The 26,079-nt window shown below is 37.3% G+C and overlaps 1 protein-coding gene across 1 annotated transcript in view; it reads left to right on the forward strand.

Moving 5' to 3' along the window:
- Window positions 1–26,079, forward strand: part of GRM3 (glutamate metabotropic receptor 3) — a 121,895-nt gene that overhangs the window by 16,976 nt on the left and 78,840 nt on the right. Inside the window, exon 2 of the mRNA XM_027838513.1 lies at window positions 15,263–16,118. Coding sequence (XP_027694314.1) covers window positions 15,263–16,118 — 856 coding nt within the window. The remainder of the gene's footprint in view (window positions 1–15,262; window positions 16,119–26,079) is intronic.

Raw genomic sequence — 26,079 nt, forward strand, 5'->3', positions numbered from 1 at the left:
CAGGCATACAAAAAGAGGCAAAAAACAGTTCCTGTCTTCACAGAACTTATAATCTAATGGGGGAGACAACATGCAAACAAATACATACAAAACAAGATACAGAGGAAAAGTAATGGAACTAAGAGGGGTTGGAGAAGACTTCCTCAAATATAAGTACCCACATATCTGAACAAGAATGAAAGAAAATTATAAGTGAAAAAAGTGAAATAATTAGCAAAAACAAAAACTTCCAAATAAAACAAGAAAAAAATCACAATGGTATCACAAGGTTTTTTTTTTACAGTCATGTCTTTCTGTTATTTACAGATTATTGAAAAAAAAGAAGCCTGTGTTATTAACTTTGACATTAACCAATGCCATCTGTTGTATTTACCAGTCATTTCCCTGCTGTGTGATGTTCTCTTCTTTGTCCTACTTGTAATCAGAAAATGCTTTTTCTTTTGGTTCTGCCTTTTCCACTCAGAATTGCTTTATGTATCTTACCATGTTTCTTTGTATTCTTCTGATCATCATTTTTTGCAATGCAATAATATCCTATTACATTCAGAAATCACAATGCATTTAACCATTATTCAATTGTCAGGCACATATATTTCAGGGCTTTTGTTTGTGGGGGAGGTTGAATTTTTTTTTTTTCTTTTTTGCTATTACACAATGTTGTACTGGGTATTTTTGTAGAGATGGGTCTTTTGTTCCCATCACTAAACTTCTTAGGGTTGTTGAGTCAAAGGATATGAACATTTTTGTAACTTTTGTTGTATAATTCCTTATCACTTTTTATAACTTCAAATTAATTTAAAGCTATAGAGGCACTGAATTACTATTCCCATTTTCCCATTTCTTTTCCAATACTGAATTCTATATTGTATACAATCTTTAATGGGAACCTCAGGATTATTTTAGTTCACATTTCTCTAATAATTAAAAACTTTAGGTACTTTTTCAAATAGTTTTCCATACTTTTTTTTGACTACTTGTCCATTAGAAAATAGTTGATAGTCTTACATATGTGTCATTCTGAATAGATTTTGGACATCCAACTTTTATAAAATGTTTAATGCAAAATTTTTTTGACTGTTCAGCATATTCTCCTATTATTCCATATGTAATGCCTTTATTTTCAAAAGTTTTTAGAAATGTTTATATAAATGAAATTTTGTATTTTAACCCATGATCTAGGGCAAGGGTTGGCAAACAGATTCTGTAGACCAAATTTGGCCTTCTGCCTGTTTTCATATGGCTCAAGAGCTAAGAATGTAAATGTAAAAACCACTCTTGGTTTTTATGTTGGACAAAAATAGTAGGCCCATATTTGGCCCATGAGGTATAGTTTACCAGCCCTTGACTTGGAATATGTTAAAGTTATAGAACTTCATTTTTCTGTATTCCAAGAATTCTGGATTATGAACCTTGAAAGTAAGAACTGCTCACCTAATCATTCCTTTTACCTTTCAACACTAATTCTCAACTGATAATATTTTTTTTAGTGAGGCAATTGGACTTAAGTGACTTGCCCAGAGTCACACAGTTAGGAAGTATTATGTGTCTGAGGCTGGATTTAAACTCAGGTCCTCCCGACTCCAGGGCCAGTGCTCTATCCACTGCACCACCTAGCTGCCCCCTCAACTGATAATCTTGAGGGAAAATGTACTTGTGGGTGCTAACTTCCCCCTGAGGATAAGATAGAGTCAAGTTCTAGGGTTAGGATTGGGTTAGGTTAGGATTGAGAATTAGAATGACAATATTAAGAGGTTATATGGGCCTCATCAATACAAATCATTATGAATCTCTAAAGTGACCATTGGTCACCTAATTGTTTCTTTTACCTTTGAACAGTTTTTCTGAGATACTTAGAGGACCCCAAAAGAACTCTGAATTCTAGACCTCTTCCTTCCCACTATTCTCAGCATAGAAATCATAACCAAGCTCTTTCTCTCACCCCCTTCCAACTTATGCATAATTTAAGAGACTTACTTTGCAAATTCTACTAACATTAGGGAAAAAAGCCCCTCCAAAAATATAATTTAACTTAATTTTCAAAAACTCCCAAGAAGCAAAATTTCCAGATTCTCCCCTCCCCCACAACACACACATGCATATTCCATTGACTTCCTGTTCAGCATTCTAATTAGGCATATTCTAGCCAACAGGAGTTCTCCATAACTGTGAACATTTGCCAAAAGTGAAAGGGCTAGAAACTTGGAAGCTAAGGATAAAACTTTTACAAAATTTAAGATGAGATCTGGTCTACTTTAAATTCAAAGTGTAAACTTAAAAAATGAGTCTGATCTTTTTTAACAATCATAACAGCCATATAAGTAATAATTTTCAAGTATGTCACATGGAAAGGCTATACATTCATTCCAATGGTTATTCTATTGTTTAAAATTTTTTTGGACACTCTTCTATTGAAATTGTGTTCAGAGACCATTTTCAAACCTCTTCAAAGAGTCAGTTTTACTGTTCTAGAATTATGAGTAATTTTTGACCCAGAATGTTTTTACCCAAATTAAATACCCATCTACTTTACATGATTTGAACTGAATGACTCTTAATTCTTCTAAAAACTCCAAATCAACCCTCCAAGAATGAAATTTTGCTGCCACTGGTGATATCAAAAAGAATGTTCCAGAGATTCTAATGTCAATTCTCAAATACAGGGCACAGTATTGCCCATAACCTTTCTATTATTTAGTGTTTACGTTGATAGAATTCAGGGCAGTTTGAAACAATATCCTTCATTGGACCCTTCATTTAGTTTTAACTAAAATTAAATTAAAATATTTCTCAGGTAACAACAAATATATACTTCTCAAATATTCTGGTATTTTCACAGACTTACAGACTGTTAGATTTGAAAGGGACCTTAAATCTCTAATAAAACTTAGCTGTCCAAAAAGGAAATGACTTGCTATTATTGTTGTTGTTATAAATAGCATTTATACAGCCCTAACTATGTGCCAAGCACTGTGCTAAGTACTTTACAAATATTATCTCATTTGATCCTCACAAAAACCATGGGAGGTAAGTAAAGGTCTTCAAGAAAAGAATGGATGATCAGTTATCAGGCTCTACCTGGTCCATTTAGGTCTAAGTTCAACTCTCAACTTCTATGATTTTGTGATTCCATAACTCCAAAAGCAGAATCCTTTCTTGAATCTCCATCTTCATCTCCATGCCTTTGTTTTCACTGACCTCCATATTTGGAATGTATTCCCTACTTACCTCCATCTTTTAGAATCTCTATTCTCCTTCCAGACTCTTTTAGAGACTCTTTTCCAGACTCTTTTCTTTCATTACTCTTCCATTTATTTATTCTCTTCTACTCACATGCAACAAATTCATTTTGCATCTATTTGTAGATTCTTTATACGACCATTTCAATTCCCAAGATAAAACGCAAGCATCTTTTGGGCAGGGACAATTTAATTCCTGTCTTTGCCCCAGTGCCCAGCACCTGATACATAGTAGATATTTATTAAATTCTTGGCAATTGATGGATTGTTCCTTGATTGGCCTTACTTAAACACTTACCAGAATAAGAGTTCTCACAAACGGACCATCCATTTCTGGGCAGCTCTTATTGTTCCAAAGTTCTTCTTTATATTGACCCAAAATCTGTGCTCCAGTAACTTTTGCCCATTCTGCCCCCTGGAATTACTAAGACAAAATAAGTTTATTTACTCTTTTACATGATAGATTTTAAACTCCTCGAATGAAGGGATCGTTTCATTTTTGTCTTTGTATCTATCCCCAGTGCTTAGCAAAGAGCTAGAACTGGTGATTCAAGCTTATTCTTTATAATTTAACTACACTCAGCTTCAGTCATTGTATGTGGCATTCTTTCCATTTGTATTGTTGTTGTCATTGGACATTTGGTTCCCTGGCTCACCTTAATTCACTTTGCCATCAGTTCATAGAAGGACTCCTATGTTTCTCTGTACTAATTAGGATCATTATTAGTAGTATTTCATTACATTCATGTACCACAATTTGTTCAGCCACTCCCCAATGGGCTCCTACTTTGTTTCTGGTTCTTGCTGAAAAAGTGCTGAAATAAATATTTTGGTGTATATGAGGCCTTTCATCTTGTCATGTTTCTCATTTGATTCCAATGGTGTCTTTGTAAAGCTCAGTACATGTGTGATTATCCCCCATTTTAGTGCTGAGTAAAGTGAAGCTTGGGGAGATTAAGGAACTTAGCTCAAAATTACATGCATACTATCATCCAAAACTAGGACTAGCAACCAATATCCTAACTCCTGGTCTGAGTGTGAACAGTAACATACCCTTATACCATTCTCCTATTAATACAGCTTAAGACTGCAATAGCTTCTTCACTGACATACTCTAATATAAGCTCATATTAAGCTAGTGAATGACTAAGGCCCCCAGGCCTTTTTGATATGAGTGGCTGTCAAGCCAAGTTTCTCTTCTATACTTATGCAATTGATTTTTCTAACCTAAATGTAGGACTTTATATCATCTATCTTAAATTACATCTTGTTGGTTGCAGTCCACCTTTCTTGCCTCTCAAGATCTCTTTGAGTCTTCTTTCAGTCATCTACTATATTAGCTGTCCATATATACATACAAAAATTTGACATGTTCTTTATTTCATCCAAGTCATTGACTTAAATGTTGACTATGGCAGAGTCCTTTGGCTTGTCACTACTGACCTCCTTACAGAATGACACTGGTCCTTTAATCAACAATTTTTAGGTATAATGGTTCAGCTAGCTAGGAATCCATATAGCAGCCTATGTTAATCCACTGTGTTCATTCATTCAATAATAAGGTATTAAATTTCTACTATATACAAGGTCCTGTAGTAAACAATGGGAATACGAAGATAGAATCAGTCACAATACCTGCCCTCAAGGAACTTATAATCTAATTTTATAAAAGAGATAAGGCATATGTTCAGATAACTATAATGCAGTTTTGAATGTAACAAGTACATAGGAGATGGTCAAATAAAATACTATGATTAATTCAATAATAGAGAGAAATTCTAGAAAGAAGAGATCTGGAGGGATCAAGGTAGGCTTCTGTTTATTTACACAAACCCCTAATATAATATATTTTTGACCAGGAAGACCTTTGCCTGGGCAGTCCCCCATACCTCCAGGATACCAATAACAAGGGTCAGAACTCCAAACTCCACTTTTGAAAGGCTTCCAAACTTTAATTTATCTGGAAGTTACTGCTCACATCACCAAAACTTTTCCAAGTTAACTCTAATAGCAACTTCTCAGCACTAACATATATGGAGTTTTGTATGGCTACAGTTGTAGCAATAGACCAATTAGCCCACTTGGCATAAATCAAGATCTCTGTAAATCCTACCATCCTTAAGCAAAATAATGAGTTTCATGAGAGAGACCTTGTGTCAGATATTTTTGCTGAAATCCAGTCATATTATATCCGTTATGTACCACAGTAATAATATCATCAAGAAGAAGAGGAGAGTAGTTTCAAAATTGCTTCTTAATGCACCCATGCTCACTCTCATTGATTCCTATCTAAATGCTTACAAACCATGTATTCAAAATTAGCAAGCAATAATTTATTATGCCATAGTTTTCAAATTCTACTTCTTCTTCGATTTTGAAACTTAAGATGGAGATCAGGCAACTAAATGGCACAGCGGATAGAATGCTGAGTTTGGAATCAGGAAGATGAGTTTAAATCCCTCCTCAGATACTTCCCAGCTGTGTGAACTTAGGCAAGTCATTTAATTTCTCTGTTTCCTTATATGTAAAATGAGAGGGTTAGACTTGATGCCTCTACAATTTCTTCCAGCTCTAGGCCCTGTGATCATGTGACCCTATGATCCTCCATGACTTGAATTCTGTTCCAAGATCTACCACTAATCAACTAAACCATGATCCTGGCCAAGTGACTTCCCTTCTGGGACTCAGTTTCCAAATCTATAAAAGAGGGGTAGGACTTAATGATTTCTATAATCATTTAACCTCTGAAATTCGATATTTCCTTAAAGATTAAAGATACTGTTCCAGTAGTATTATCTATAAGTACCTGAAGTATCAAGAAATGCAATTCATCTAGACCTGAAGCCTAGAATTCATTTGAAGTGGCAATGTCCTTGGATGTTTTTAAACAAATAAACTACAATACAGAGGATTCCAAAGAAAACCAATTGTATTGAAATATACTCATCAAACTATGTTTTTAAAGTTCACAGACTCCATATTCAGAACTTCTGACTTAGAGGTGTGTAGGCTTTCATACAAATATTTACCTCTTGACATACAATGCCACTTTACTCCCCCAGACTCTTTGGATGGGTGTGCTCCTTTTGTACTGGTTACTTTGTCCCATCACTATAGTTTCATCTTGAGCCTCATCCCACCAAGTCACACTCAATTGTAAGATTCCATTTACCTATTTTCTGTGGTGCCACAATCACATTTCCACTCTCCAAATGTGAGGTTTTTCCTTTTTCTTCAGTTATATTCATTCATTTAAAGATGTGCTTCAAAGAGTGCCAATGGGCATCACTTGGCCCAGACCACCTTCTTCAGTCTTAGTGAAGCTCATTTTTTTTTCTGCATTCCTGTGGAGAGGATATTCTTTTTTTTTTCTAATAGTGACATCATTCTGTCCATAGCTCTTTCTTTGATAGGATCTGTATTGTTTGTAAATTGTTTCTGGCCATCTGAGACAGGCAGACAGGGAGCAGCAGGAGTCTCTGAGTCCACAGAAAAGAAAGAAGACATTTGCTTATTATAGCTCTCCTGACTTCTAAGAAGAACTTTACATTGTACATCATACATGACAAAGACAAGGATTATTTTCTCTAAGGCCATCTATGCCTTCTCTCCCAACATATTTCAGGATTTTTTCCTAGCATTACCCTAGGGAAGGGTTCTTAACTTGGGGACCATGCACAGTCAAGGAGTCATGAATAGATTTCAGGGAGTCTGTGAATTTTTTCAATATTTGATAACTATATTCCAATATAGTTTTTTTCCTTTGTAATCCTATATGTTTTATATGTGTTTTATTTTATGCATTTAAAAACATTATTTTGAGAAAGGGTCTATAGGCTTCAACAGACAAACAGGTTAAGACTCTCTAAGGGGTCCAAGTCCCCAAAGAAAATTTGATAACAAAGAAGGAGCAGCTTTCCCAATATCACCTGATAATTCAATAATCAAATCAATCAAATCAAATTGATGGGAGTACAAATGGTACCCTAGAGGTTAAGAAGAATATTAAGGGTTGCTTTTCCAGTACTTTGTAATGCTTCTCCTGGGGGTGGATGGTGGGGATTTATTCTATAACTTATCCTGTAATCTGAGAGGGTCCTAAAGTCCTTTACCCATTATCTTGAAATAGGATAAAACTTCCCCTTATCCTGGACCATAAATTGGTCTAAGACCATCCTTGTCTCCCTTATCATGTTCCCCCTGTCCCTAATATTTAACCTGTGTTCTCTTGCCCTGTCCTTAAATCTTTAACCCACCATAAAGCCCTAAAAACCTCCTTATCCTTAATCTTTAACTAGTATAAGACCCTAAAAATCTTTAGGCTGTTTGGCTGTCTGTCTATGTAAGCCATTGTTATAGTAAAAGGTCCATGTGTGCTTTCAGGTAATAAAGCTCCCACTGGCTACTGAGAACAGCTAAGTGAATTCTTTCACACCTGAACTGGTCCTGATTCTGACCTCGACAAAATTAAAAGATCATAAAGATAGAGGAATCCAAGTATTTCAACCATATCTCAGGAATCAATTAGTATACGTTGTTGAGCACCTTTATGAGGAAGTCCTTAGACCAAGGGTGGGAAACCTATGGCCTCCAGGCCACACGTGACCTCTAGGTCCACAAGTGTGGCCCTTTGTTTGGATCCAAGTTGTTTGGATTCAGACAAAGGGTCTTAGACCATACTGTTCCCACAAGACAAATATACAGGAAGGCAAGTATTCATGCTATGCCTCCAGAATCAATCAGAAAACATTTATTAACTACCAACTATGTGCTGGTCATTGAGCTAGGCACTGGGGTACAAAGAGTTTACAACCTAAAGGAGGAAGCAACAAACACTGATCACAGTACATAGAAAGTGCATGTGCAACAAATGAAAGGTCTTTAAAGGGAGTAGGGTGAGGGAAGCATTAGCATTGGAGGAACCAGGAAAGGCCTTACATAGAATGCAAGTAACAGGTCTGTACCATCTGCAGTTTCTGTTCATTTGATATAAACTGAAAAAAAAGCCTAAGTTACACTCAATTCAACAAACATTAAGTGCCCAGTATCAGCATCCTGGTGCTTTGAAGCTGCCTGGTTTGGAGACCTGGGCTTGGAGCCAGGAAGACCTGAGTTCAAATCTTGTTTCTTATACCTAGTAATTGTTTGATCCTAGGAAAATCACTTAACTACACTGAGCCTCCATTTCCTTGTCTTCATAATGAAGATAAATAAGTGTACCTAAGCCAGAGGGTGGGTGAGCAGATCAAATAAAATAATGTATTTCAATGCACTATATAAACATTAGCTGAGAGGAAGTAAGGCATAGTGACTAGAGAGGTGACTTCAAAGCCAAGAAAGTTTGGGTTGGAATCCTATCTCTCCTGTGCTCTAGCATTGTGACCCTGAGCAAATCACTTAATCACTCAGAGTTCTATTCAATCAATCAATCAATAAACATTTATTAAGTACCTACATTGTGCCAGGCTCTAGGATTACAAAAAGAAGCAAATAATAGTCCCTACCCTCAAGGAATTACTAAATGGAATCTCTCTGAAGACTGTACATTGCAGAGAAGGTGACAACCAGTATTAGTAGAGGGAGTTTGCATATCAATGAAACCTTATAGCTCTAGTCCCTATCTCTGTGCCACAAATGTTAGTTAGTTACCATGCACCTGGGTAAGTTGAGATGATTCTGTAACTAACTTTATTTTTGGAGCTGCACTAGCCTAAAAAAATCTAGAGATCAGGGGTATAAAAGTCCCTGCCCTCCCAACCCCTATGTGCCTTCATGAATGCATTATCTCTCTAAGAAGGCTGTGTAATCTACCCAAGCCCTGAGAAAGAAGTTGGGCTCTGCATTTACCTTATAGCAAGTGACAGGTGTCCAGCTGTTCCATTTGTGTTTGGCTGACAGGTACCAGTACATGTAAAAGATATAGACCATGTTTAGAGAGGCTTAGGGCTCTTGTGAGTGTTGGTTTTAGCAGCAGGACAGATCTCCTAGCACATGCTGAGTTTGGGCTTAGTTGCTGGTTTCTTTTGCCAGATCAGATGATGATTAATCAGAAGTCAGATGTCAGCTATTTGATGTTACTTATGCTCTCACTAACAACTGCCTGTTTCAAACTGTGCCTCCTACATTGCGAATGCAAACCTGGAGCTGGCAATTTCCAGAAGGAAAATTTCAAAGTGCTCAGAGAGTCCAGAAATAGCCCATACAGTTTCTGATTAGAGTTAACTTTGTGCTTTATATAATTTCTCTAAAACTGAAAATGTACAAAGGATTTACAAAATATTTGAGTTAGCCAGGGTCTAAAATGTGAATTATCTGCACATCACTTCTGTGTCTGTTTATAATCTTGTATACATATATAGAAATATTTCACCATAAGCATATAAAATGCTATTTGAGCATCAATTTCCCCCTATTATTTGTGTTCTACCTTAAAATCCTACAAGGATGAGTAAATCCCAAATCTGAAAGTTTGATTCAAATCGGCTTAAAACTCTTTTTGAAGAAGGCTATTCGTAAGTAATTTCTTTTCTCATGAGGTTTTCAATACCTCCTTGTTCTGCTCTTAATCAGAAATACCATACAAATAGCATTTGCAGGCTTCCTTTTCCATTAAGTGGGAGGAAAAAAAAGCAGGAAAGTAAGAACACTTAGAAAAAAACATTAGACAAGCTTTTCAAGACTTAAAGAAAAGTTTGAGGCTAAGATTTTTTCAAGGGACAAAGAGAATTCCAGTTGATTTTTGCCTAACCTAGATATCAGATGTCCATGTGGCTTGCCATTCTAAAATAAAACTTTTTTAAGAGGGTTCCTTTTTTAGCAGGAGAGGAGGAAGTGAGAAACTGACTTCCCTGAGATTCTCCCTATTCGCTGTAGCCAAGAGGTCCTAAAATTTTGGCTAATTCCCTGAGAATCTCTTGTATGGTCGGGCCCTGACAGGAACCTCTCCCCCCCTCCAAAAAAAAAATACCAATGCCACAGTATATATTGTGTCAAGATGGTCAATGATGATTTTTTAAATACCTCAAAACCCAAAAATACAAAATGCTGCAAACTTCACCCAACACTAGCAAAAATTTCAGGAAGGAGACCAAGATCTTATTCTCTTTCTATTCTCCTACCAAATCCATATGCTAAATGTTAATGGCTTGCTCTTGTATACAGGGTTACATGAGATGTAGTATGACAGTGGAAAGATCAGAAGAGTGGCACATGAGTCACAGACTTATAGATCATTAGAATTGGAAGGAACTTTAGAGAACTTGGCCCTGATACTTCCTAGCTGGGTGATCATGGGCACATCCACTCAGAGGCTTTGTTTCCTCATATGTAAAATGAGGATAGTAACAATAATAATAACTAATATCTATATATTATTTTAAAGCTTACAAAGTGCTTTACATATGTTATATGTTAATAACAATATTAATGCATGAACTATCTATGACTCAACACTGAAGTGAGGAAAGTGCTTTGTAAACATTATAATGGGAAGAATACTGACTTTGGAGTCAGAGAACCTGGGTTTGAATCCTGACTATGCCATTTACTCCTTAGTGATCATGGGCATGTAACTTAACATCTCTTGGCCTCAAGTGCTCCTTGACTGTTAAAATGACATTGAGGTGGCATACACCTACTGTAATCCTTGCTAGTGGGGAGGTTGAGGCTGGGAGATCACTTGAGCTAACGAGTTCTGAGCTGCAGTCAGATAAGCTAATATGGTGTCCACACTATGTCCAATACCATTATAGTGTGCCTAAGGGAGAATGGGAACGTGAGGCTGCCTAAGAATGTTTGAACCAGCCCAAGACAGAAATGGAGCAGATTGGGGGGTGAAGCTAAGATGGTTGAGTACAGGCAGCAACCCAGCTGAACTCTGCCAACATTCCCCTCCAAACAACTTTAAACTAATGCCTCAAATCAAATTTTGTAGCAACAAAGCCAACAAAAGGTGGCATTGAGACATTTTTCCAGTCTTAAACAACTTAGCAGGTGGCACCTGGCCCAGAGCTCATGGGCCACAGAAGCAGGTGCTGGAAGTAAAGGCAACAAGTGGAAGTGACAGCAGCAGCTTCAGAAGCTCTCAGCCCAGAGATATTAAGGGGGTCAGACAACTGGTTAGAAAGAGATCACAGGTGACCCTTTTCTGGTGCTGTCTATAGCTGGTGCTGATTGGTAACTCTAACGCCAATATTGTTGTTCTGGGTCATAGTTCCAGGACATAAAGGAATGCTATCACTTTCAGCTACAAAAAAGCAGGGGAACTGGTCACAATTCCAAGGCAGAGAAGAGCACTAGCACTAGGGGCTGCAGGGGAGCAGGGGCCCTTCCTGGGCAGAGACTACAGCACAGACCAGGAAAACAGGGACCATACCCCTCCCTGTCACACCACCTTAGAAGCACTGAAAACTTGCAGATCCCCAAAACTAGCTCTGAAAACAGCAGCACAAAAAAGTCTGAAGCTTGGGACAGTTCCTCCCCAACCCCCGGTGAGCAGAGTACAACTTTATAGCTCATAGTCACAGTAACAGCTATATTGTATAATCACCAACCGTGAATGACTTAGCTATTCTCAGCAACAAAAAGATCCAAGACAATTCTGAAGGACTTAAGAGGAAAAATGCTATCCATCGCCAGAGAAAGAACTGATGGAGTCTGAATGCAGATCAAAGCACACTATTTTATACCTTTTTTCCCCACTTTTTGTCTATGTTTTCTTGTACATGACTAATATGGAAAAACGGTTTGCATGAGTACACATATATAGCATATCAAATCACCTGCCTCAGTGAAGGAAGAGGGAAAGAAGAGAGAGAGAGAATTTGGAATGCCAAATATAAAAAAAAAACAAATATTAAAATTGTTTTTAGATGTAATTGGAAAAAAATATTTATTTTTTCTTAAAAAGAGAATTAACACCTTGGTAAAGGGGGTACAAAAATACTGATGAAAATAATACCTTAAAAAACAGAATTGGCCTAAAGGTAAAAGAGGCACAAAATTTCACTGAAGAAAAGAACTCCTTAAAGTAGGCCAAATGGAAAAGGAGGGACAAAAATTCACTCAAGAAAAGAACTCCATAAAAAGTAGAATTGACCAAATGGAAAAAGAGGTGCAAAAGTTCACAAAAGAAAATAATTCCTTAAAAATTAAAATTGGACACTTGGAAATTGATAACTCCATAAGGCATCAAAAGACAATAAAACAAAGTCAAACAAGTGAAAAAAAGAAGAAGAAAATGTGAAATGTGAAATTATCTCATCAGAAAAACAACTGGTCTGGAAAATAGATTGAGGAGAGATAATTTAAGAGTTATTGTTATTAAGAATTATAATTACTATTAAACCATGATCAAAAAATGAGCCTCAACATCATATTTCAAGAAATTATCAAGGAAAATTGCCCCAATATCTTAGATCCAGAGGGTAAAATAGAAAGTGAAAGAATCAAATGATGGCAGAAATTCTAAATGAAAACTCCCAGGAATACAATAGCCAACTTTAAGAGCTCCCAAGTCAAGGAAAAAACATTGCAAGCTGCCAGAAAGAAACAATTCATATATCATGGAGCCACAGTCAGGATCACACAAGATTTAACAGCTCCCATGTTAAAGAAACCAGAGGGCTTTGAATATGAGATCTTAGAAGGCCAAAGGAGCAAGGATTACAACCAGGAGTAACCTACCCAGCAAAACTGTGTATAATCATTCAGGGGAGAAAAATTATATTTAATGAAAGAGATAACTTTCAAGCATTCCTAATGAAAAGACCATAGGTGAATAGAAAATTTTACTTTCAAGCTCAAAACTCAAGAGAAGCATAAAAAGCTAAACATGTAAGAGAAATCATAAGAGATGTTTAAACTGTTTACACTACTGTATAGGAAGATGATACTTGTAATTCCTAAGAACTTTACTACTATTAGAATAGGTAGAAAGAGGGCATGAGTGTGAGTAAACTATGTTGGGATAATCACCAAAAAAAGAAAGAGTGAGGAAGAGACATGCACTGGGAAAAAGGGGAAGGGAGGGGTAGAATGGAGAATTTTTTCTTACATAAAAGAGGCATGCAAGAAAGAGCTTTTATAGTGTAAGGTGGAGGGAAGTTGGGATGGCGAGAAATATTTGAACCTCACTCTCATTGGAATTAGTTCAAGGAGGGAAGAATTCATACACACACACACACACACACACACACACACACACACACACACACTTCCAGTTAGGTTTATAAATCTATCTGATGCAATAGGTAATTAGGAGGGGAAGGTGATGAGATGTACAGGGATGGGGGAAGATGATAAAAGGGAGGGTGGATTAAAAGAGGCAATGGTCAGAAGCAAAGATGTTTGAAGAGGGATAGGATAAAATGCCAGAGAGAAAAATAAGAAGAAGAAAATAGGTTGGAGGAAAATATACAGTTAGTAATCATAACTGCGAATGTAAATGGGATGAGTTCACCTGAAAAATGGAGGTGGATAGCAGAATGGATTAGAAACCAGAATCCAACTATATGTTTTTTACAAGAGACACACTTGAAATAGAGAGACATACACAGAGTTAAAATAAAGGGCTAGAGTAGAATCTATTATGCTTTAGCTGAAGTGAAAAAGGCAAGGGTAGTAATCATGATCTCAGACAAAGCAAAAACAAAAATAGACCTCATCAGAGAAACTACATTTTACTAAGAGGTACCATAGACAATGAAGTCATATCAAAAATTTCTAAAGCAAGATCCTCTGATAGAGCCCCATTTCTCAAATATATAGGGAACTGAGTCAAATTTATAAGGATAAGAGTCATTCCACAACTGATAAATGGTCAAAAGGTATGAACAGGCAGCTTTCAGAAGAAGAAATCAAAGCTATCTATAGTCATATGAAAAAATGTTCTAAATCACTACTCATCAAAGAAGTACAAATTAAAATGACTCTGAGGTACTACCACATACTTATCAGAAATGACAAATGCTGAAGGGATTGAGGGAAAATAGGTACACTAATAAACTGTTGGTGGAGTTATGAATTAGTCCAATAATTCTGGAGAACAATTTGGATCTATACCCAAAGGAATATAAAACTCTGTATGCCTTTTGATCCAGCAATACCACTACTATGTCTGTACCCCAAAGAGATCAAAGAAAAAGTAGAAGGACCTATATGTACAAGAATATTTATTTATAGCAGCTTTTTTTGTGGCAAAGAATTAGAAATTGAAGGGATGATCATCAATTAGAGAATGGTTGAAGAAGTTGTAGTATATGATTGTGATGGAGTATTATTGTGCTATAAGAAATTATGAGGGGTTGGTTTTAGGGGGGAAAAACATGGGAAGACCTATACGAACTGATGCAAAGTAAAGTGAGAAGAATTAGGAGATCATTGTACACAGTAATGGCAATGTTAAAATGATCAATTGTGAAAGACCTGGCTACTCTGATCAATATAATAATCCAAGACAATTCCAAAGGACTCATGATGGAAAAAAAAAATGTTATCCAACTCCAGAGAGAGAACTGATGAACTCTGTGTGAAAATTAAAGTATAACTGTCTCACTTTAATTTTTGGTGCTTTTTTGTGATGTGATTAATATGGAAATATGTTTTGCATGGTTTCATATATGTAATTTGTATCATTTTGCTTGTCTTCTCAGTGGGTGGGAGGGTGGGGGAAAGAGAATTTGGAGCTCAAAATTTAAAGAAAAAATAATTTCTAAAAATTAATTTTAAAAAAAAGAAATGGAGCATGTCAAGGTTTCTGTGCCAACTACTAGTAGGATTGGGTCCTCGAGATAGAGATACTCGGGTTCACCCTCAAAAAAATCATCATAATCATAATAAATTGATTATTTTTAATAAAATAAAATCAATGGACTATACTAAATGATCTGTAAGATTCCTCCCACATCAAAATTTACGATTAAAGCTATCAATATATGAGATACAATAGTATCTTCATTATTATTCATACAATAGTGTCTTCATTATTATTCTTATTTTCATTATCATTATTATTTCATATAAAACAGGTGGCAAATCTGCTAAGACTCTTCCAGATTCCCCAGATAAGCTACGCATCTACCAGTGCCAAACTAAGCGACAAGTCACGCTATGATTATTTTGCCAGGACTGTGCCCCCAGACTTCTACCAGGCTAAGGCCATGGCTGAGATCTTGCGTTTCTTTAACTGGACCTATGTGTCAACGGTGGCCTCAGAAGGTGACTATGGTGAGACAGGAATTGAGGCCTTTGAGCAGGAGGCACGTCTTCGCAACATCTGCATTGCCACCTCTGAAAAGGTAGGCAGATCCAACATCCGAAAATCCTATGACAGTGTCATCCGGGAGCTGCTCCAAAAGCCCAATGCTCGAGTGGTTGTCCTCTTTATGAGAAGTGACGACTCCCGGGAGCTGATTGCTGCTGCAAGCCGCTTCAACGCTTCCTTCACATGGATCGCCAGTGATGGGTGGGGTGCCCAGGAGAGCATTGTCAAGGGCAATGAGCATGTGGCCTATGGAGCCATCACCTTAGAACTGGCTTCCCATCCTATCCGTGAGTTTGATCGTTACTTCCAGAGCCTCAACCCTTACAACAATCACCGAAACCCCTGGTTTAGAGACTTCTGGGAACAGAAATTCCAATGTAGCCTACAAGGTAAAAGGTCACACCGGAGGGCCTGTGACAAGCATCTGGCAATTGACAGCACCAATTATGAGCAGGAGTCCAAGATTATGTTTGTGGTGAATGCTGTGTATGCTATGGCCCACGCCCTACACAAGATGCAGAGGACCCTCTGCCCAAACACTACCAAGCTCTGTGAAGCCATGAAAATTCTAGATGGAAAAAAACTGTACACAGATTACTTGCTAAAAATCAATTTCACAGGTAAATATATAACTTTAATTCTTTCTTTTTGATACAACTTCCCAGAATGTTTTAGGCATGCAGTTCTTGATCTAAGGTCCATGAACTATTTTTTCAAATAACTATTTCTATATAATTGCTTTCCTTTTAATCCTATTTATTTATTTGGTTCATTTAAAAAAACCTTATTCTGAAAAAGGTCCCATAGGTTTGACCAGATTGCTAAAGGGATCCATAACATAAAAAGTGTTAAGAGCCCCTATTTTAGGCTAATGATGCAGGATTAATGCCCCTGCATGCTAGCCACCATGTAGTTCTTGGTACAGCGTCCCATCACAAATTCAAGCTTTTTAACAAATGGCCCAAAGAGAGCTATTGTTATGGTTCTTTGTTGTCCTTATTTATTGCTAAGGGAATATCTTGATGGGCACACTAGGTAATAACCAAAGACCCCCCTGTGCTTTTCCCATAACTCCATGGTAGGAGAATTTGTAGCTTCCTAAATGTGGGATATGTTATGTTTGATCCCCTCTTGGATGCTTACCTCAAGATATTACATGGGGCATTTAATCCCGTTGACTTCTCCAGGTGCATCTCTGAGTAATATGGATGTAGAAAACCCAGACATCCCTCAAGGAAAATTTGAGTCAGGGAATCTTATAACTTCCACAGTGGGCAGAGGGGGGAAAAAATCACATTTTTCTTTGGATTAATTAGAGAAAGAAAGAAAGAGAGAGAGCCAGATTATAGTGCTTTACAGACATTAATATTTTGTTTCTTCTATTATATATATTTCCATACCTGTATAAACAGGTTTCTAGATGTTGCTCAAAGAGTATATTGAGATGAGGCTTTGTTTCTGTTTGTTGCAAGCCTGAAAAGTGAAACATGAAGGCCGATCAAAGCCACTCAAATGTTGTTCTTACCTGCAGAGTCTCAAGGTAGCATTTGCCTATAAGGAAGCTATTTCTAAATATGGTAATGCAAGCTTTTAGCATATTCTCAAAGAGATTTAAAAAAACCTTGAGACTCCTTATGCTACTCCAGTATCCATGTCAAAGGTGCTTCCTTTGAAACTCAAATCCAAGTCATTTAAAAGATAGGCATGATTGCTCCTCACAAAAGGCCAAAAATATTGCAATCACCAAATGTTTTTATCCTGAAATGCAAATCATTTTCCATGTCATTGAAGGGTTTTACAAGACAGTATAGTTTGCATAAAATGTCTCCCACTCAAAGATAAAGAAAGTCATGCTCTCAGATCACTGAGAAAGAGCAAGTAACAGTGTCATCTTATGTCCAGCATAGGCTTGGACTTCCCATCACCTGCTCAGTGTTGTACTATCAACCCAGGGTGAGACTGAGAGCTATCAGGCCAATGTTGCAACACATGTCAGACTTGCTCATAGGCTCTTACATGTAGACTCAGAGGGGATTTCAAAAAATGTCTAGTTCAACCACCTCATTTCCCAGATGAGGAAATTGGGGCCCGAGAAAGTTAAATGACTTCCCCAAATTCATACAAGTAGTAACCATCATTTGTGGGATTTGGACTCAGGTCCTCTAAATTCAGATTCACTTCTCCTTCCATTACACCATGATAGCAGCTCATACCCCCTAATTACTTATACACACACACACACACTCACAGCACTGAAAATGGGTTGTCACCAATAATCCTGAAAGACTACTTTTCTTTACTGTGCTGTTGTTTCACTGTGTGTATTATAAAAATATAATGGAACTTTAAAAATGGGGGTAACACACTATAATTGAATACTTACAGGTATCTAGGTAGTACAATGATAGAGTGCTAGACCTGAAGTCAGGAAGACCTAAGCTCCAGTCTGGTCTCAGATTCTTGCTAGCTTTATGACCCTAGGCATATCACTTAACCTCTTGTGACCTGAGTTTCTTCATCTGTAAAATGGAGATAACAATAGCATCTACCTAGGGTTGTTGTGAGGATCAAATGAGAAGATATTTATAAATCACTTTGAAAATCTTAAGGCACTACATAAATGCTAGTTATTATTATTATTATTTTTGTTATTAAATAGCTTCAGATTAATTCCTACTGACGTAAGAAATTAGAACAGACTGTAATTTAGAAGAGGAAATAGAGTATCCTGAATATTCTTAGATTGTTCTACTGTAAACAAACATTTTTATGTGCACACTGCATCTTATTCACGTACTATCCATTTGTATTTCTAAAAATACATGTGATCTTTTCTTTATATATTTTTTCATTCATTTTGAGGTCATTTGCCCATTCGTCCTTCCTTTCATTCCTTTCATTTCTTTCCTTCCTTTTCCCATCCTTTTCTTGCTGTCTCTGATGCCCTTAAAACAGAGTAAACATTTTGCACATAAACACAGCATTTCCCTCTTCATCACTAAAAGGGAAGATACTGGCAAAGTCAAGTCAAGAAGTAATACCGAGATCTAGACAACAAGACCAAATGTTGCTCTGTTAGCCTCTATGATGCTCTTATGAGCTTCAGTTCTGCAATCCAGGCTAGCTACAGAGATTTGAACCCAGTGATCCTGCTTTGTTATGTCCTTTTCCATTTGTGAAACCTTACTAGCTACACCTTTCTGCAAAGACTTAGCACAAGAGGAAATTGGCTTAAACTATAGGAAGGCAAAGAAGAGGCTTTAGAATTGCTAGTTCAGATATTTTCTTAATGATAAAGGGTGAACAATGGAATAAATTCCTAAGAGATGATGTTGAAATGGCTAAACACATAAATATCTTTTAAAAAACAGGATTAAAACATGGACAAGCACACAATGGAAGAAAAGAAAGTGCATTAAGAGAAAAGAAAAGAATAAAAACCTGAGCTGATTGTGTTTGCAAAAAAAAAAGTTATGTGATAAAATTTTTATGATATTTCTTTGTGTTTGTTTGATGGTGAGGAATGAATTGCAATTATATTATACAAATGCATTTCATCATCTTAAGAACATAGTCTCCACAAGACTATAAGACTTTCAGATGTCAAGAATGTGCTATTCAACCAAAAGCCAGGAGAGTATGGTACTAGATACCTACAGAGTAGACACTCAGAAAATGCTTGCTAAAATGAGTTGGAAAAAAATTCATTCCAATCATAAATTCCACATGTTAACCCTGAGACTGTTTTTTTGTGACCCGAGAAAGACCTCCTCTCCACAATTACAACTGCTCCATTTTATAGAGCAAGGTGTTTGTTGTTGTTGTCTTTTGTTCTTGTTTTTGTGAATTGATTGATCAACAAACATTTATTAAGTAATTATGTGCTGCTATAGAAGATTTTTTTTCATTTATTATGTTTTACTTTTTCAGTCAAAAAAAGTCTTTCTCTCACTTCTGCTAACCACCTCCCCCATTTGGAAAGCCAGAAAAACAAGTTTCCTTTTATAAACATGTAGTCAAGCAAAATAAATTCCCAGATTGGCCGTATCTTCCCCCAAATTATAACTCCATCTTCACTCAGACTCCATCATCTTTCTACCCAATGATGGATAGCATTTCATCATGAATCCTCTGGAATCATTGGTGGTTATTGCATGATTAGAGCTCTTAAGTCTTTGATAGATGTTCTCCTTCTTTAGAGTACTGTGGTTATTGTAGAAGTTGTGTGTGAAAGCACAGATTTACAAAAACAAACAGAACTTTCATAAAAAAAAATCCTCTGCCTTATAAGGCAATTTCCATAAATAGCAAACTTCCTAGTTATACTTAAATTATTATTCAGTTTGTAAAAATGAAATTTATGTATACATTTCCAGGAACACATCCATTGCATAAAGCAAAGTTCAAGAATATAGCAATTACATAAAGCAAAATACACTTGCATTTCATGATTTCTCTCAAATTTCTAGTTACCTCAGAGATCTTCCTTTCTCCAACATGCACCATCATTGCATCTGAGATCAACTTTTTATCATCACATCAGTATTCTGGGTAGTCGATGCCTTTGGAATGCCTACACTTCTAGGGTTTCTGTGTCAAGTAATTGGATGACAAGATCCAGCCATGGGTTGGAAATCTCACAAACCAAATATTTTCAGTGATTTTTGCTTTGTAGCTCTAGCCAGGGAATCCCACCTCTTTGGGATGTTCTCCACTACCAGAATTTGGAAATAGAGTGGAAACAGTCTTCCATTCATGATATCAGTGCCCAACACAGATCTTGGTCCCAAAGATGAGGTAAGCAAATGTACTTCTTTCTCTTCTCTGGAGAGGAGAATAGGAATTGCGTATGCTGCCAGACTCATGTGGTATAGTTTTGTAGTACCTTTTCTTCTTTTTTCTCTTCCTTTTATATTCTTTATTTTCAAAGATATCTTTCTAGGTTGGAAAAAGAAGAAGACTGTATGTGGAAATGAAGGTGACATAAAAAACAAAAGATGTCAATAAAAACTAAATAAATAAAGTGATAGTCATCAAAGTTTAAAAACAAATATCGAATTTAAATTGTCTTTTGTTTTATAGGGCTTTTAAAAATTATTTCAAAAATTTCAAAGAGTTCATCATCTGGTGACAAAGCTTTTAACTTTAAGACAATTAAGCACTGGGGTAAATGCATATGATTATTAGATGTTTAACCAATTATGTAGTGTTAGTGCCATTCTGTAATTTCATCAAAATATACATTCATCCCTATGTACTTTGCTGCACAGCATTCCTAGAAAATAAATTTGCATTAGGCTTTTGCATCTCTGATTACCTAATCATACAGCACTGGGTATTAGAGTTATTTCTGTCTTATCTACCTAAATAGCAAGATCAATGAAGGCAGGGACTAGGGCTTATCTTAAATTTATATCCTCCCTCTCACCCAATTCCTCAATGCCAAGCATAAAGCTTTGCACATAGTAGGTGTTTAATAAATATTTATTGAATGAATTAGTGAGCCAAATGAATAGCATAGAGAGGTAGGAAAGGTATATGAGTGATAAAGGGCTAAAGTTGGAATATGGATGCAGTGGGTCCAAATTTCATCTCTTTTTCTTAATCTCTCTAATCCTTAACTTCCTTATCTTGAAAATGAGAATAATAATATATGTAGTAACTATTTCCCTGGGCTCTTAAGAGGCTCAAATGAGATAATATACTTTAAAATAATATGTAAATGTTAATTATTATTATTATTATTATTATTATTGCTATCCTTAATATAGTACTTTAAGGTTTTCAAAGACCTTTATAAATACTATCTCTTTTTGTCCTCACAATCACCCCAAAGGTCCCCACTATGAATAGCTCCCATTTTATAGGAGAGGAACCTGAGACAGACAGAAGTTATATAACTTGCCCAGTGATACCCTCATTTTATAGAGAAGGAAACTCAGGTAAATAGTGATTAAGTGACTTGTCCAGGATCACACAGCTAGTAAGTGTCTGAGGATAAATTTGAACTCAGGCCTTCCTGACTCCAGTTCCAGTTGCCTTATAGCGTAGACTCAAAGACATAGAAGGGACCTTAAAGGTCACCTAGTCCAATTGCTGTATTTTATAGATACCAAATAGAGTACATTAACTTTAACATCCCCATTTTGCACATAAAGAACCAAGTTACTATGTGAGCTGCTCAAGATGTCACAACCAGAAAATACCATATGATCTTTCAAAGGATGGAAGCAAGAGTTCTCATGTAATGAGCAATACACATGGATGCTGTACAGTACACCTCAGTATGGGAATCTTAAAATGCTTAAAAGGCACATAGGAATGGATGCTTCTTGGATGGGAAAAACCAAGCTGTGAAAATGAAAGAGAGCTACTAAAGATCACACAATCAATCAATGACAGAGCAAGAGAATGTTCACATTCTCAGTCCTGATTACTCAATATATAGGAGTAGGGGGAACCTGGCTGTCCTTGATGGTGAGGTAGGTAGTGGGAGGGACTGAACCAAAGCAGTTGCAGATATCTCTGCCTTCACTGGATAGGAAAACCAGCAGCCTACCTCAAAAGCCCCTATGCTGCTCCATTTTTCCTTCTGCAGCACACAAAGGGGAGGTTTCTGCTTTTGTTGTTGTTACTCAGTCATTTCCATGGAGTTCTATTCTTTGGGGTTTTCTTGACAAAGATACTGGAGTGGTTTGTCATTTCCTTCTCTAGTTCATTTTATGGATAAGGAAACTGGGGCAAGCAGGGTTAAATGACTTGCCCAAGGTCACACAGCAAATGTCTGAAGCCACATTTGAACTCAGGAAGATGAATCTTCCTGACTTCAGGCTTGGCACTCTATCCACTGTGCCACCTACTACAGCTTAAACAGGCTTTGGTGCATCTGCTGTAAGGCAGAGGCAAAACAGCTTTGAATCTTCTTTATATACACATACTCAGTACCACTTTCAGATACAAAGCAGAAAGGCCATTAGAATAGAAGACTGTGCCACTTCACATATTTACATTCATGACTTTATTCCCAACAACCAGGAACAAAAAGTCCTGGAATGATGGAATCACAGATCATTAGGGCTGAAATGGGTTTTTAAGGATATCTAATCCAACTCCCTCATGATACAGATAAATCACTTGACAAGCATTTACAAAGGATCAACATTGTGTCAGGCATTGCACTGGGAGCTTGAGATACAAATACAAAAATAAGACATTCTCTATATCAAAGAAGGAAACAGAAGCCCAGAGAAGGGTAGTGATTAGCCCAAGGTCACATAGCAACATCCCTCCAACCCAGATCCTCCAAGAGGTCCTTTCCTGCTTCAGTCATAACCACAGAGACATTGGTAAATGCTCATGTTGGCAGACCAACATGAGCATTCTTTTTCCTTTTTTTTTCTCCTGGGCTATGGCACTCCTCCACAGAACACATTTCAGTTGGCCCTATCCAGCATGCCTGCACTCTTGAAAAGCATGCAGCCACCCAAGGCACAGCAAGGAAGCCAAGATGGGAAGAGCATATTTAGATGAATGAACTTTGAAGTTGCTGAAAGAGCAAATAGCCCTTGATCTTATTTCCTCCTCTTGAACTTTTTGTAGTTCCCACAAATGCCCAGAAAAGCTTTCCAGTTCTGCTGATCAAAAACTCCCCAAATGAAAAGACACATGTTCTCTTCTTTTTCTTTTCCTTTCTCTTTGGACAGCTCCCTAGGGCTTATAATGAGAAGCTTCAGACCTTATATGAGCACCCTAAATGATGTAACCTGTTTGTTTACTCTCTGCTTGCTCCACATCTGTTTTGGGGGGCTTAGCATCGGGAGAAAAGATTCCAGCTGTGAGGTCACACGGTGGATGGAACACCAGCTGCCTGCTACTAACCTCGTTTTCCCACACTTGGGGTCCATTCTGCTGCTGTTGATTATTATTACTGTTTTGTTACTGAACTCCCAGCTCCTCTTTTGTTTCATTTGGAAACAATGAGCTCTGTGTTGAAACCTGAAGCAGGACAAAGGCAACATTTCCAGTGAGGTAGGAGAGGCATCAGGCTCGAGGCAGTGTTGACACAGAAATAGAAACCCCAAGGCAGGCATTTCTTCCATGTGGTCCTGAACTCTGGGCAGAGTGTCACTTTATGACCCAATCTGTGCATTTGTTTTCCCACATGCTTGCACCTTCAGGCCACCACTCATTTCTCTATACTTGAACTAGAAAAATAAAGTGTGAAAAAGGATGAGTTTTCAGATGAGCCATTGGAAAGAATTCAGGCAAGCTCCATCCCTATAGAGCAGAGGTTCTTAACTTTTTCTGTATTGTGGCTTTTGGGAAGACTGGTGAAGCCTGTGGACCCCTTCTCAGAATAATGTTTTTAAATACATAAAATAGAATACATATGATTACAAAGTAAGGCAATAATGTTTAAATGCAAATATATATATATATTTTTTTATTTTTAAGCTCATGCATACCAGGTGAGGAACCTCTGCTAATAGACCTTATAGAAGACAGACTGTTATCACTCTTGCTATCCTGAGAGATGGACTAGACAAAACATTTCCTATTGCAGGCCTGTATGATGTTGCCTAGGAAGGTGTGCAGATTTCTATGATGTCAGGGCATGGAACAGAGACTGGAGATATTAGAATTAGGAATGGGGATAAGATCATAGGATTAAAGATTCAGAGCTAAAAGGACCACCTAGTATACTCTTTCATTTTGCAGATGAGGAAATTGAGGCCAAGAGAGGTTGAATGGCTTACCCCATGTCAAATAAATAGCAAGGGGCAGGATTGAGATTCAAACCATGACTGAGATTTGGATGGAGGTCCTCTGACTCCAAATCCAGGGTCTCTTCCATAGCACTAAGGAGGCAGAAATTGGTATAGTAACCATTGCCCTTTTCTTCCTATTGCCTTTAGGAAAACATGAGTAAATACCCTATGGAATTAATCTATCCCATTCTGAAGGAAGGAGAATAATCTGGGTTACCCCCATCTAAATCCCTTATAATGTATAGTAGTCATTTAAGGCCTGTATCAGTTAGAATCCCTTGGTAAGGTCAGGGATTTGGTGTAATACAACTGAAAAAACATTGGCTCTATTCAGACATTTGGGGATCAAATCCCTCTCTGAGCCTTACTGCCTGTGTGATCTTGATCCATTCACCTAATGGACATAGGCTTTTGTTTCCTCATTTTACAAATGAGGTTAGATTAGATGGTTTCTGAGGGCTCTTCCAGTTCTCATTCTATGATTAAAATCAATCAGCATGGATTTATTAAGGGCTTGGTATGTTCCAGACCCTACCCTAAGCATTAGTAATGCAAAGATAAAGCAAAAAAAAAAAAAAAAAACCTCTGCCTTCAAGGAGCTTGCATTCTTATGGGTTATAAAATCAGTCCCCATATCAAAATGTTCAGTTAGCTTCATTCTTTGCCTTGTCCTATTCCAATAACCTCAAATAACTTTCTCACAAATGCACAGAATTTGATCCACAATAAGAACCAATTGTTTAAGTGTGGATCACTCCCAGCAAAACCAACACTTGGCCTCGAATTTGTGGAGCTCCTGAACTGGAGGACATTCCTTGCAGAATGCCTAGAAACTTGTCTCATAGATGCAACTTTTTTTATTATTCGTGAAAGGAGACATGCCAAAAGCTGTAACGTTTTTAAATGGGTTAAGGAAAAAGATTTTAAAAGCATAGATCCATAGTTGGAAGGGACCTCAAAAGTCATCTAGTCCAACCAGCTCATTTTACAGATGAGGAGACTGAGGTAGATTAGGCAACTTTCCCAAGGTCAAACAAGTTGTAGGTGTCAGGGTAAGATAGTAGCTTTCTTCCATTCTTCAGCCTGCTACTTGATTTTTTGGGGGGGAGGACTGGCTAGGCAATGGGGTTAAGTGACTTGCCCAGGGTCACACAGCTAGTAAGTGTCTGAGGCCAGATCTGATCTCAGGTTCTCCTGACTCTAGGGCCAGTGTTCTATCCACTGTACCACCTAGCTGCTCCCTAGTTGATTTCTTCTAAGCTTAAATCTGGAGAGTTAAACTACTGAGTGAGGAACTGAATTAATAAATATGGCTCCCTAAAGGGCAGACTGTAGCTTTATTTTCATTTTCTCATAATAGAGTGGAAGGATCTGAATTTGCCTGAGCCCCTCCCCCTCCACATTTCCTGCAATGAACTCCCTCCTTATCTTCCTTCACTGCCCCACCTTCCTTGAGCCCCCACTTAGAGTTCATTCCCTCCTCAAACGGCACTCCCTCCGTCTAGCTATGTTTTTAAGGCCAGATGTGCAATTTCATCCATGTAGCAGTTCAATATACTTTCCTGTGTATGTGCTAACTATTCTTCTCCTCCTCCATCCCCTTGTTTCCCCATACAGTCAGTGTAAACTCCTTAAGAGTGGGGGATTTGGGGTTTTGTATCCTCAGCAATTAGCTAAACAAATATTTGTTGGATTTAATGTAACACAGTTATTTCCTTGTCATTCTGAGCACACTTATCAGAAAAAGCACACCCAAGTTGGCAATTTGTAAATATTAAAGCCCTATGTGAGGATCTGCCCAAGAGCCTAAATT

This window comes from Vombatus ursinus, unplaced genomic scaffold (genome assembly GCF_900497805.2).
Source record: "Vombatus ursinus unplaced genomic scaffold, bare-nosed wombat genome assembly UNPS02014830.1, whole genome shotgun sequence".
Classification (NCBI taxonomy): domain Eukaryota; kingdom Metazoa; phylum Chordata; class Mammalia; order Diprotodontia; family Vombatidae; genus Vombatus; species Vombatus ursinus.